Source organism: Fukomys damarensis, unplaced genomic scaffold (assembly GCF_012274545.1).
Source record: "Fukomys damarensis isolate Sample0158 unplaced genomic scaffold, DMR_v1.0_HiC HiC_scaffold_4, whole genome shotgun sequence".
Classification (NCBI taxonomy): Eukaryota; Metazoa; Chordata; class Mammalia; order Rodentia; family Bathyergidae; genus Fukomys; species Fukomys damarensis.
The window spans coordinates 5169841-5182904 of NW_022900916.1; the positions used below are offsets into that span (position 1 = coordinate 5169841).

General features: G+C 37.8%; 1 protein-coding gene across 1 annotated transcript in view; it reads left to right on the forward strand.

Annotated features, from left to right (window-relative positions):
* Positions 1–482: 482 nt before the first annotated feature.
* Positions 483–13064, forward strand: part of Gnat3 (G protein subunit alpha transducin 3) — a 44759-nt gene continuing 32177 nt past the window's right edge. Inside the window, exon 1 of the mRNA XM_010636799.2 lies at positions 483–697. Within this exon, the coding sequence (XP_010635101.1) occupies positions 580–697 (118 nt within the window). The 5' untranslated portion in view covers positions 483–579. The remainder of the gene's footprint in view (positions 698–13064) is intronic.

The following is a 13064-nucleotide window of genomic DNA, read 5'->3' on the forward strand; positions in this document are numbered from 1 at the left end:
ATGTGTTAATTTCCATTTCTTATATACAAAGGGTGTTTTCCAGTTTGCTGGAGTATTAAACATTTCCCAATAATTGTGGTATACTCAAAGCATAAGCTGACCATCAAATGTGAGTAAAATATGAAGGTGATTGTGACAGAAGAGGTTAGGGAGAACGAAGAGCCACATATCTCAGTTAGTAACAGTGGCTTTTAATCTCAGTAATAAGGATTGGCTATTAGTCTACTGTGAATTGGCCGTGGCTGACCATCCTTATGGTACAGATTTCTGTAGTTTTCTAGATTGTTTATGCCTCTCCTTAGGTCAGATAAGCATGCTTTTGAAGACGTGCCAGAGCAACCATGGAATTTGAAAGCCTAATGAATTTCCCTGTCAGTGCCCATCCAGCCTGTGCTTTTGCCCTCAGTCAGGTGACGTGGGAAAACGTCTCCTCATCAAAACAGAGTCCTCCAGGGTGAGACGGGCTCTGTGGGCCACTTCAGCACACTCTGCTCGAGACCTGCGTCCACACCGGAGCTGCTCTCTGCCCTGGAAGAGTGTGAGCAGACCCCCGACAGTTGTGCTGCCCCTCGCCACAAGATGGGAAGTGGAATGAGTTCCGAGAGCAAGGAGTCAGCCAAAAGGTCCAGAGAACTGGAGAAAAAGCTGCAGGAAGACGCTGAGCGTGATGCCAGGACGGTCAAGTTGCTGCTCCTAGGTAAAACTCTCCCCCTCGCCTCGCAAACCAGATTGCATCAACTCTGATGCTCTCTAACTTTGAGTGTTTCCACACTGGGGGTTTATTATGAGAATGTGTTTGGAGACTTAAGTAGCCTTTATGTGAACTTTATGTATATAGTATAGTTTTTTAGTGCTTATGACATGTTTTTGACAAGCAAGTGATGAATATTTATTAAGTGTCTTAATTTATGTCAATACATGATCAGCCATCATTAAAAATTTCATATACATTTATTATTTTACTGCACCTTAATCATTTCCCAAATGTTAGGTTTTTTTTTTTTTAGTACAGAAAGTCACCCTTTGGTTATAAATTACAAAGATGTATATTATTGTGTTTGAACAAAAATACGTTCAGTGGTTTGACATCAAAATTGATATGTTATTTACTTGTGCTGTTAAAATCAATTATTCTCAAGTTATTTACAGTGTAATTATAAAATAGTTTGCATCAATAGTATTTTTCAGACTTCTGAGTCCTGCCTGAGGCAGTGCTGTACACTTGGAAAACATTGCATTTAATTTTCTTTAGAACATTTACATAACCATGAAGTTTAGGGTTTATGTCTCTTCTGTTTTTTCATTCCCTCAAAGGACAACACAATGATTTACCACAGCCCTAAGCTCAATAAGTATTCAAGTAACTGAAAGTATGAAAATGGTTTATATGGCACAGATATTTCAAGAAACATTTAATGCAAAATGGTTGCTAAAAGATAAACACATTTTTGAAATAAAAATCTATGCAAAGAAGAATGTAAAATGTAAAATAATACCTTCCATTTAATCAGAGTCACATGCTCACCCGATGTGAGATATATACAAAGAAATTCATTTCAGAATTGTGTTATCTTTCACATGACAGATTTCCTCCGTTTTTAAGTGCCCCTTTACTGGCTCTAATTTTCTCCCAAGGGAACAAATTTCCTGGCAAGGGAGTTTTAGAGGGGAAAAAAAAAAACCCTCTGGGATTCCTAGCAGTTGCTCTTCAAAGGCAAAGAAATCTCCTCTCCCTCTGTGTACAAGTTCTGTGGTTTCCTGCAGCTGCCACACTGCGGCCCCCACCTAGAGGGTGACTTAGAACGACTTCAGCTCAGTGCTTAGGAAGTGGGGACACACTCAGAGTTCCCCAAAGTCCAGGCCAAGTGATATGGATGCAGGGGAAACAAACAAAAAAGTGGGAGAAAGAGCATGGCGTTCCCACATTCTGCATCCCTCTGACACTGGGGCAGTGGTGGTAATGGTGATGCTAGAACACGTTGGCATCCCTGTGTTTGTATAAAATTTCAAAACATCAGACGTGTGGTTTCAACATAACAATGATTACTTTTACATTTTTTCTTATTTTATAAAAATACCAATCAAATCAAAAGAAGCCCCAAAGGATGAATGGACGTATGAGTTAGTCAAAGGTGGATGCTGTGAAACAGGGAGAGCCCAGTGCCTCCCGAGGGGACCTGTGAGGGGCTGGTCGGTGGAGAGGAGTGGACAGCTAGAGGGACATACTGAGTATGGTGCAGGGAACCGGAAGGAACAGAATCCAGAGATTACGGATAAGCGCTTTAACCTTTAAGAATCACCTCTCAGACAGATTCCTTCTTTGTCTTATCTTTCAGAGCTTCAGTAAAATTATGAAACAGATACTTTCAAATATGTGTTTTTAGCAAAACAGTTGGCTTCTAGGAAACACTGAAGATGACATGGGCAGTGCTGGCACATCTGATAACTGTGCTCAGAACAATAATGCCACGGGCTTTGAAAAGAAAAGGCAAAACATTTAGCTAGTAAAGATACCCCAGAGAGAGAATATTTTAGTAAGAAAGAAGGCTACTCTTTAAATTTTTATTGACAAATGTTTGATTAAATTATGTTCCTATTCAAGAGAAATCCATGTTATTTAATTGTGGAATTGATATTCATCACGTTTCCATTTTAGCTGTCTCCTCCCTTTGCAGTCAACTGCAAATCTCCACTTGAATTTATTATTTCTCCAGGTTACTTTCCTTTGTATTTTTACAAGTTTTTCTTATATGAGCAGGACAGAGTCAGAGAACAATGGAAACTACAAGGAAAACATTAGCTTTCTCTCCCACATCTGCATCTAACACACATTTCTTCTCCACTTCTCAGTTATGATTTTGGAATTAGTTGTTGGCCAGGGATTCCCAGAATTGTCCTGGAAAGCTCACCAAGGGCATTTTCTTCCATTAGTTCTAAAATATTGTGTGCTTGAAATGTCTGTGTGCTTTCTTTGAAACATCACATTATTTCTTTCTAATAATATCATCTGAGTTCTTTTATTTTAAAATATTCCACCGATCTGATTTTAGAAATAATTCAGGTAAAGTGTAGAGATAAATATATCTAAATATGTTTAAATTTATTGCGGTTAATTAAAACTTTCAAAATTTTCCAGATATCCCCCCTTACTCTGCAAATGCATATGCAAGACATTTTTATGAGAGAGAATTATGATTTTAACACTAAATAAAATCTGTTATAAACAATTGGTAAAATAAAACTTATACAACAGAATAAGTTAAATAATAGAAACCACATAGCAGAGTGAGAAGAATTTAATTCTATTAGAACAAAATTTTTAAGTCACTTAATGTAAAATGGGTTTATTGGTCAATAAAATCATTAAGTGTTAGGAGCCTTTTATTTCTCAGAGTGAACTTGGGCTGGCCACATAACCTCAGAGAAATGGTTTTGTAAACCTCCAGACCAATGCGGTTTAGTGTTTGCATAACAGATCCGCAAACTAAACTAAATTAAATATCAATAAATGCATACATTTTTCCTATTCCTTTGTATATAACTTTAAAAAGGGGAACATAGACTCAAGTTAAATCAAAGTTATTTTCATTTCGTATGTCTTAAGTTGGCCCTGCTTTTCATTTTTAAAAAGTATTTCTATATATGAATGGGAAAGAGACTGAAATTTATCAAGTGTAAAATATTCTATTTTGAAATGTTATTACGTGAACATAGTCAAGGGATAGGGTCAGATACATAACAGATTCCCAGGGAGAAGTCACTAGAATAAACCAGTAAGCCTCTTTGTGATCAACAAGGGTAGAAGAAGGATCTTGTGAACAAACTGTAAGATGGATTCCCAAGAACGTGTCCAGTTTTCTTTTACTTATCCAAATGAGAATCATTGTTTCCTTCAACTAACATAATGTATTTTTCTTTAACATATTATTAAATGATTTAATTTGTGCTTCTAAAGATATCAAATCTTGAAGATGCTTCACCATTCTTAATACAGTCAGATGTTTAAAAGTATTTATCAGTAAACTCGACAGCAAACGTTCCGTGCAGAAGAGCCACTTGTGGGAGTCCGTATTCTGTCCAGGTGCAGGGGCTGCGGTCTGTTGTTGCAGCTGCAGAGGCAGAGATGCGCATTTGCAACACTGCATGGCTAAGGGCAGTGGGCGGCAGCCTCCAATAGGTTTCTAAAGTTCCCTTTTTTCTACAGGCAAAGCCACTTGGAGAAATGTTTTGCATAATGTTTGGTTGGATTTGTTTTTGCAGATTAACTTATTTCAGTTGATCACCACATTTTATTTGTTTTGTTTTTGCAGTGCTAGGGATCAAAGCCTGGACCTGGAATATCTGGGCTTCTGGGACCCCACACTGAGCCTGTCCCCACCCCTATCAGCACACAGACTCACAGTTTCTTCACTGAGCCTGTCTTATTTAGCCAAATAGTAAAGTGCTTGAAAAACCGTGTTGCTGAACATGAGTTTTGTTAAACACGGTCTAACAGAACCTCTCTGGTAGGAACACGTTTGCATTCGCTTGTTTCCACTCAGGTCCTGAACTGCAGAATGTGCAAGCAGCTCTGTTTCTTTAGTACTGTTTACAACGGTGAGCGGTTAACAAACATGCACAGATATACTGTGCCTCCCCATGGTGTTAGAAAGAGAGACGCTTGGTGAAGCATCTGACTCTGTAAGACTCCATGATACATTTTATGTAATATAAAGCATGCCTCCATTTAAGATATTAGACTCAAGTTCAAAATCTGCCCTTTATTAAATTTTCCTCCACACACTAGTGCAACACATCTGTGCAAAAGTTGGTCCTAAAGAGGTGGGACTCAAGGCAAAACTGAGTTTGAGTTTCCATGAAGCTATGAAAATAACCATGCTATCTATTAGCTCCTAATGCAAATCAAGTAAAAGTCATGGTTTTAATTCCCATCTCAGTGTTTTATATTTCAGTAGAATAAACATACGGCTTAGAATTGTTCCTTCCTTGAGATATCTATAAATTTCTCTCCCTGACCAATATTTCAGATTTTATTCTTTCCGTCGCCTTGTTCCCAGTTCACTAAATTAGCTCCATTTCACACACTTCCCTTCAATCAGGGCCAGAAATTTCAGCTGTGTTCCTCCTAAAAGACGGACCTATCCCATTTCCTTAGTCTTCCACTTTAATTGACCTTCAAAGCCGTTGGCCCTGGACAACCCTTCAAAATCCCTCATTTACTGTCTTCTCATCCACACTTCCCAACTGATTTCGCTCCAGAGTAACATCTGTTCAGTCCTTAGGTCTGATCTAACGCTAGCCCCATTCCTTTATTCCCAGGTATTGCAGGATGGAAGAATGCACCACTGTCCATTTCCTGGCTGACAAATCTCATGTTTATAACTTTAACTGGGCCAATAGTTCCTAATTTTCTACTGAAAGACTCCATAAGTCGCGTTGCCCCCAGCATTTTTGTCTTGCATCTCCCCTGGGGTGACCCCTAATGTCTAAGAAAACTGTGATAGATGAGGATTTCTAAATGTCACTGCTCATTTATTATCTTCTATTTCAACTCGTGTTATGGTTGCTTTCAGCCTTTGTGCTATAAATTTATTGTCCTGCATATCTTAAGAGTTTTGCTCCATGAATTATGTTCACCTTTATCATCTTCAAAATTGTCTACCTACCGGTGCCTTCCTCTTGGTAACTATGAATGTTACTTTCCTCTAGCCTGAGTTTTTCTTTCTTTGATCTATGTCATCCTTGAATTCACTTTGTAGAGTTGCCATTCAAAATGCTTTTACACAGAAATACTTCTTTTTTTTATCTTCCCCATTTTCTTGAGTTCACTGCCATCTAAATTGTGTATTCTCTTCTTTACTGAAAATCATATCTCACACAGTCCCGATAACAGCCAGTTTGTGAGGTTCACACCTGGCTCGCTCGTCCTTCTTGGTCCCTTTAGCTCACAGTACTTTCTCACTTCATAGATCACCCCCTCTTTACTAGAGTTCGTTTCTTCTTTACATTTGTCACTGGAGCCCCTTGCCAAGATATGGCCTGTGCCTTTCTGGTTTATCATGGGTACACAATGATAAGTACACTGCAGGGGTCTTAACTGATATAACTATAAAATGTTTTCTTTTTCTGAATTTCTTCATTCATATTTGCACGAATCTGGGTCCTCTAACTGGTGTGATGGTTCTTTGAGGTCCTCAAAATTCTTTCCCATGTTTACCTTGCTGCTCATGCATGCCACAATTGTGTTCTGTTAGATTCTTTCCCAGTTCATCAAATGGTATGTTAGTCTTTTTCACCTCCATTTTTAGTGTCCCCTGTCCATGGTCCAAAAACCTGTATTGTCACAGGTTTATTTTTACCTCTAACACCGATGGAAAAGCTCTCATGGTTTTCTTGTGTTTTTCTTGGGACCTTATGAAAGTCCTATGAAACAGATACTATTTTCATTATATAGATAACAAGAAAATGGGAAATGAAGAAGGTACTTTGATTTCCTAAGGTAAAAAGTTAATTTACATGAGAGCACAGCCTTCTATTTTTATCTCTTTCAGTTTTAAATTACTACCTGCATGCTGCATTGTATGAAGCACAGGGAAAGGCACATGCATAAATTGGTCACAGATGCTAGAAGGTAGATCTGCATTTCACAGTGGAGCAGAGCTAGAAAGACCCAAGTGTCATCACACAAAGACTTCATTTTTCCTCTGAAGTCAACAGGAAATGAAATGCTAATGTTTGGATTTGTTTGTCAAACACTACTCTACTTACACTACAGGACAAAGATTTTACAAACAGGATTTTGGTGGAAAGGCTCATGAAGAAGTTGTTACTGTTATTCAAGTACATGATGTGATTCTGAATTAAGGCAAAAATTGCAAGTTTAGAAGTAAGTTTTGAGAAACATCAAGGGACACAAGCAATAGAATTGGTGGCTGCCTGTATGTGGATGGTGAGAGAAAGGAATGGGTTAGACGTAGCAATTGTTTAGTTCAGCATCATGGGGTCTGCAAGACGAATCTGAGATTAAAAGGAAGGGAAAAGGCATTTTCTAGGGCAGTCAAATTTGAGATATTTAGATTAATATGTTGACCTGGTGACCCAAAGGACAAAGCATATTCAGTAAGTCAGCCCGTAACCAGATAAATAGCGTGGGCAGAAATTTACAGTAAATAAACTTACTGACGAGCATTAGCATTGTTGATTACAGAGAGTGAGCAAGAATTGAGTGATTAATGGATTTCCTGTCCACCGAATGGATCAGACCCCGGGGGTGGGGGTGCTGGCTTCCTCCTCTTGCCCTTTATCTCTCCAATGCTCTCCCAGGGATTTAGGTGAAGGTGGATCAATTCTGGAACAATATCCCTAATTTATTCTTATTATTAAATTAAATTCAGCTGCAACGGTGCAATGAAAGAACAAAGTCAAAATTGTAAACAATCACAACCAGGACATGTGTTGTCTTTTGCCAAAAAAAAAAAAAGAAAAGTCCAATGTTTATTTTCTCCAACCTTTCTGGATAATTTAAAAATCCACAGAAGTGAGAAGGTAAACTATCATGACCTATATTGCAAAAAATATTTCTTTTAAAAGCAGCGCTGAGTGAGGGTAACCTAGAGTGCAGCCCTGTCCTGAAGGGAAACGTGGGCACTGTTTGTAAATACTTCATGTTCAGCACGATCTTCAATCCTGCCATTTCAGAAAATGTGGGCTGTCACATGGAGTGTGGATCAGACAATAAGAGGCCTAACTCTCATTTCCCATAGCGAAGGATTCGAGGTATGGAGACTGTTATACCACAAGATCTCTTAACAAAACGTGATCCTAGCTGGCCACAGCCGCATGTGCCTATAATCCCAGCTACTTGGGAGTTCTGAGGGATGAGGATCCCAAGTTCCAGACCAGTCTGGACATCACAGTTAGACACCATCATAAGAAAAATAAAATGATGTGTGTGCCTTCTTCAAATGAGAAAACCTTGAGAGCTCATTATGTATAACTGTCTGTTCTAGGTCATTTATATCTATAATCTAATTCCCCAAAACCCTATAGTATAGATATCAATAACCCAACCCTAAAAAGAGGAAACTGGCTTTCACAGAGATTAAATCTGATCAAGATGCTTAAATGAAGCCAGAAAAGAGTACACACCCATTTTTACTTAGCTCTAAACGCATGGCCTTGCCTGTTCCATTTTCTGACCTTGAATCCACATTATTCACAGAGCTGTCACACAGAAGACACAGAATTGTGAGCTTTCTCCACATCAAGGACAACTAATGAATAGAACAAAATCAAGTTGTTTCAAAAAAGTCTACTTTGTGCTAATAAATGGTCAATCCAAAGGAGGACAAGATGACAATGTAGTACTGATCAGTCCACAATGGGACAGGTTTCATGTTAATTTAAAATAAGCACACTCAAAATAGCTTATAAAAAAGTGCCAAAACCATTTGAATATTGGCATTATCAGTTCATGTCTAAAAAGAAAGCAATATGAAACCAGGCATGGTGAAGCTCGCCTGTCTTCCTAATGCTCAGAAAGCTGAAAAGGAGGATTTCCTGGAGCTGGAGGCCAGCCTGAGCTACTTAGTACGTTCAAGGCTGGCCTGAAGTACTTCCAAGACTAGTAAAAATAGCAATTAAAGAAAAGCAAAAAGAAAAAAGTAATTTGACATGGCATTAATACAGGAATTGAGGTAGGGGATGACTATCATAATCTTTACTGGACTCATTCATCTGGCACAGAAAGTATGCACTGAGCTGGTTGATTTCTAAGTTTCCTTTCTACTATGCAACAACATGATTTTTAGGATTACCTACCAAAGATCTTACAAGTCTAAGTGTTTGATGTTCTTCTGCCTGTTTTAACAAGTTGTACCAAATGAACAGCCACACCCCATGTTTAGTGGAAGCTCAGTTACAGGTTTCAAGATTGCTGAGCTTTATTATTGTTTTTGACATTTTCAAGTAAGAAATGTGGAACAATATCCCTAATTTATTCTTATTATTAATAAAATAATGTGTGACTATTGAAGTGTGAATCAAGTAAAGCTTTAAATATCTGGTTACATGAAATATTAGCTTCTTCCAAGAATCAAGTGCATATTTTGTTAAAAATCCCTTGGTGCCTCTTGACCTAAAAAATAACCACAACTTGGAAGGAAGAGCTTATTTTTGTATACCTCGGTGAATGTGGACATGTTGTTATGAGCTCTATATTTGGCTCTGTAACATGATCTAATCTTGCAAGAATGGAAAGGCAATTGTGAACTAAGACCCACATCGACATGTGAATAGAACTGCATAGTTCATTTCTGAAGTTAGTATGCAGTGGACCCTCTTCAGGAATTTCCTTGCTGATATGGTAGCTGACTATACTGGAGATTCAGGTCAAACACTGAACTTTATTTGGGAACAATGATGGTCTAGAAACCTTTAAAAAGGTGTCTGAGGGAAAGTATTAATTGTTAATCTGTACTTTCATTAAAATGTTCTGGTTAGTTTTTAGAAATGACTGATAATTCTGCTTCCTTTAGACACATCATGAATTATCTGCTAAGTTGCAAGAATTGGTATGGAATAATATATTCTCTAGGCTCAGAAATAACTGTGGACATTCCAGTTTCAGTGTTGCCAGCATAAGTACCAACTGGCTGTCCACATTCATGCATTTCACATCTGTGCACTCAATCAAAAGGACTGAAAATGCTCCAAGAAATTACATCTCTCCTGAAAGCGTAGGGGCTTTGTGCTTGTCCTTATTTCCCAAGCAATACCACATAACAATTATTTATACAACATTTGCAATGCATTTGGTACCCTGAGTACAGTGATTCAGAGATGTGTTAGAGCATGAGGGGCAATGGGCAGTGGTCAGAAGACCATTCTGAATGTCCATTAGCTTTCTGATGTGGTCTACAAATCACTTTGTCCCAAAATTTATGATAAATTTTGACTATCCTATCATAGAAATATAGCATGAATAAATAGATCTATTTGTGACTGTGTTTTTTAAAATCTGACCAACCAACAGGGTTTCTTTTATTTTTTTTCTCATTGAATTTATTGGTACATTTTAGGTATACAGTACAGTTTCATTCATCATTAGGATCTTGTACTTTTACATGACAGGTCGTTTTCCCTATACCCCTGCCTTCTCTTCACCCCTCCTCCTTTCCCTATTTACAAAAACTTTACTTCAATTTTTTCACTTAACAGACCCAGTATTCAGTCACTATGCTTGTTGCTTGTGTGTGTGTGTGTGTGTGTGTGTGGGTGTGTGCACGCACACATGTCTTGCACTGGGATTCAAATCCCACATGGTAGGCACACACATATTACTGACCACTGCCCTGCAACCAAATTCTAGATAGGAAACAAGGAGGTAGAACTTTTGCAAAAGGGAAGGGAAGGATAGAGGAGGAGGAAGGAAGAGGAAAGGAAAAGAATAGTAAAATAATTAAGATGTGTTACATACATGTACCAACTCCACACAATGAATGCAATCATATACCATAAACATGAACTAATTTTTAAAAAAGAACAATTCAAAAGAAAAAAATTTATCTTTCTCAAAGTAGATATTTCATTTTTAAAAAGATTTTCTGTATAATTTTCATTGTAGAAATCACATAAAATGAAGCGTTACTAAAGGATCCTTAACTGATACTCAGAAAGGAGACATCCTATTCTCAGAAAGGAGACATTCTGTTCTCAGTCTTGGATTTTCTCCACAGTGATTTTTCCCAGCTGATCAGACAAAGTGTAATGCTACACCTGCATGACCTGATACTGTCATGTCCAATGAGCCCGTGGAATTTCTTCCCATACCCTCTACCTTCCAATTTTCAAGTCTGTAAAAATAAATGCATATATTTGAGGCAGTGGTAGTCTACAAAACTGTCATCTGTTCAGGATGATGCTACATTTCTTTATACCACCTTCTGCTATTACTGTATAACTTTCATTTAACAGTGAACCACATCCCACAGCAAAATGGCACCTTGTCTGAAGCCAGAAAACCAGGACACCATGGGAAGATCATTTTCTTCCTTTACTTCCACAATATCTGGAGTCCACCAAATAACATAGTCAGCTGTATTCTCACAGTGGGCAAGGTGATATTCTGATTACTTTCTTCCTAAATGCTCTATTCATGGGCATAACTATCTCTATGAAAAGATATGGTTATACCCAGTCTATTGGTTTGTGTTTGATTATGTTAAGTAAATTCTATGAAGAATTCTCAGCAAATTACTGCAGTTGATTTTTACATTCAAAAACTTTGTTTATAAATATTTCTGCCTGTAGTAGGGACTACATTAGCATCAAATTATAAAAGGAAGAATCCTGGGGACTTAACAAAGAAAGACTCTGAGTATCATCACCAGGCAGTGGGACATTATTGCCCTTAGCTTCACCACTGTGATTACTCAAGATTATACAAGGCAGGCAGCTGTTCCAGACAACTGCAGAGATTGGATACATTTAAGTAGATCAGAGCCAACAATAAGTGCTGTGAAACAGAATTAAATTTTGGTGTAGCCACATTAGTTCAACAAGGCTTAGGAGAATGTAAATCATATGGAAATATTTCAGTGAGAAAAATGGCATATGGTACAAAGGAAAGAATCTTATTTTTGAAGTTTGGGTTTAAAGAATTCAATGGTTTCATTGAAATTCTGCCGAGGTAGGCACAAATTCAAGTGTTTGAGATGCATCAGTGATCCAGACAGAGATACCTGTTCTTGTGGAATTTATTTTACCACGAAGGAAAACAAAGAGGAAAACTAAAAATGATATATGAAAAATGTACAGCAGGTGGAGGAAGATAGATAAATGTTAGGGAAAAAAAGGTAGAGTAGGGAAAGAAAGAGTGGTGGAGAATAGAAATAAATGTGTAAATAGGGTCTGCAGGGCTCTCCAACTCCCTACATATTAATGTAATTTGAGCAAATCCATGAGGTTTGGGGTTGTCAGAAGTCGTGTCATTTTTGGTTACATAAAAACCGTGCTAGTTTTGGTTACAAAAAAGACAACTGACTGCCACGCTGGTGAAAGACATGTCTGGATTTATGAGAATTCCAAATACACCCTAACTGTGCAACTTTGAAACCAGAATTAACTGACACATCCAGACTCTGAGGATATCCTCAGGCCCAATTTCTGGAACTGACCATTGTATATCTTCTGTCTCTGCCAGAGACACAGAAATTCGTATCACAGGACTGAATAATCTCTTCACTGGGGCTTAAAACCATGCTCTGGTGCCTGTGGCTCAATATATTTTTGCTGACAAATGTAAACTGTAGCCTAAGACACATTTAGAAAAATACGAATTTGCAGCAAGTATAAAATACTGAGTTTTCCTCAGCAAACTTTGTCTATCATGCTTTTATTTAAAAGTTTTTGGACCTAATTTAAGACAACTCATTTCTCATGAATTGCTGCATTTCTCTTATCGATGAAACCAGAACTTTCAATTTCTCAGTTGCCTGAATTGACTCCACTCTCCTACTCCAACTTGTCTAGGATTTGCGGATAGGTGTCTTAGTCCATTTTCTGTTGCTAACACCCCAGTGTCAGGATTGGGTAAGTTATAAAGAAAAACAGTTTATTTCAGCTGACTGGAAGGACAAGGGGACGGATCTATGACACCCGAGCGAGGAGCAAGATATCATAATGATGCAATGTAATCAGTTATTTTATTATTTGTTAATTGCATAAAGGGATTAAACCATTCATAAAGGAAGAGCCTTTACCAATTCTTTAAAAGTTTCATCTGGTTCTCTTGATATCTGCCCATGGGGATTACATTTCAACAAGTTTTAGAGAGGACAAACTGCTTGTGAACCATTGTAAATAAAAGCTTTCATCAAATTCTTTCATTGTCATTCTCCAGAGTCAGAGTTACTTTCAGGGTCTTTTCATATGCATATCTATTACAGAAAACATCCTTAAATTCATTTTCTGTGCCCTACAGAACTTATTCTATTAGATACCTACCCTGCACTATCTCTCTCTCTCTCTCTCTCTCTCTCTCTCTCTCTCTCTAACATATATTA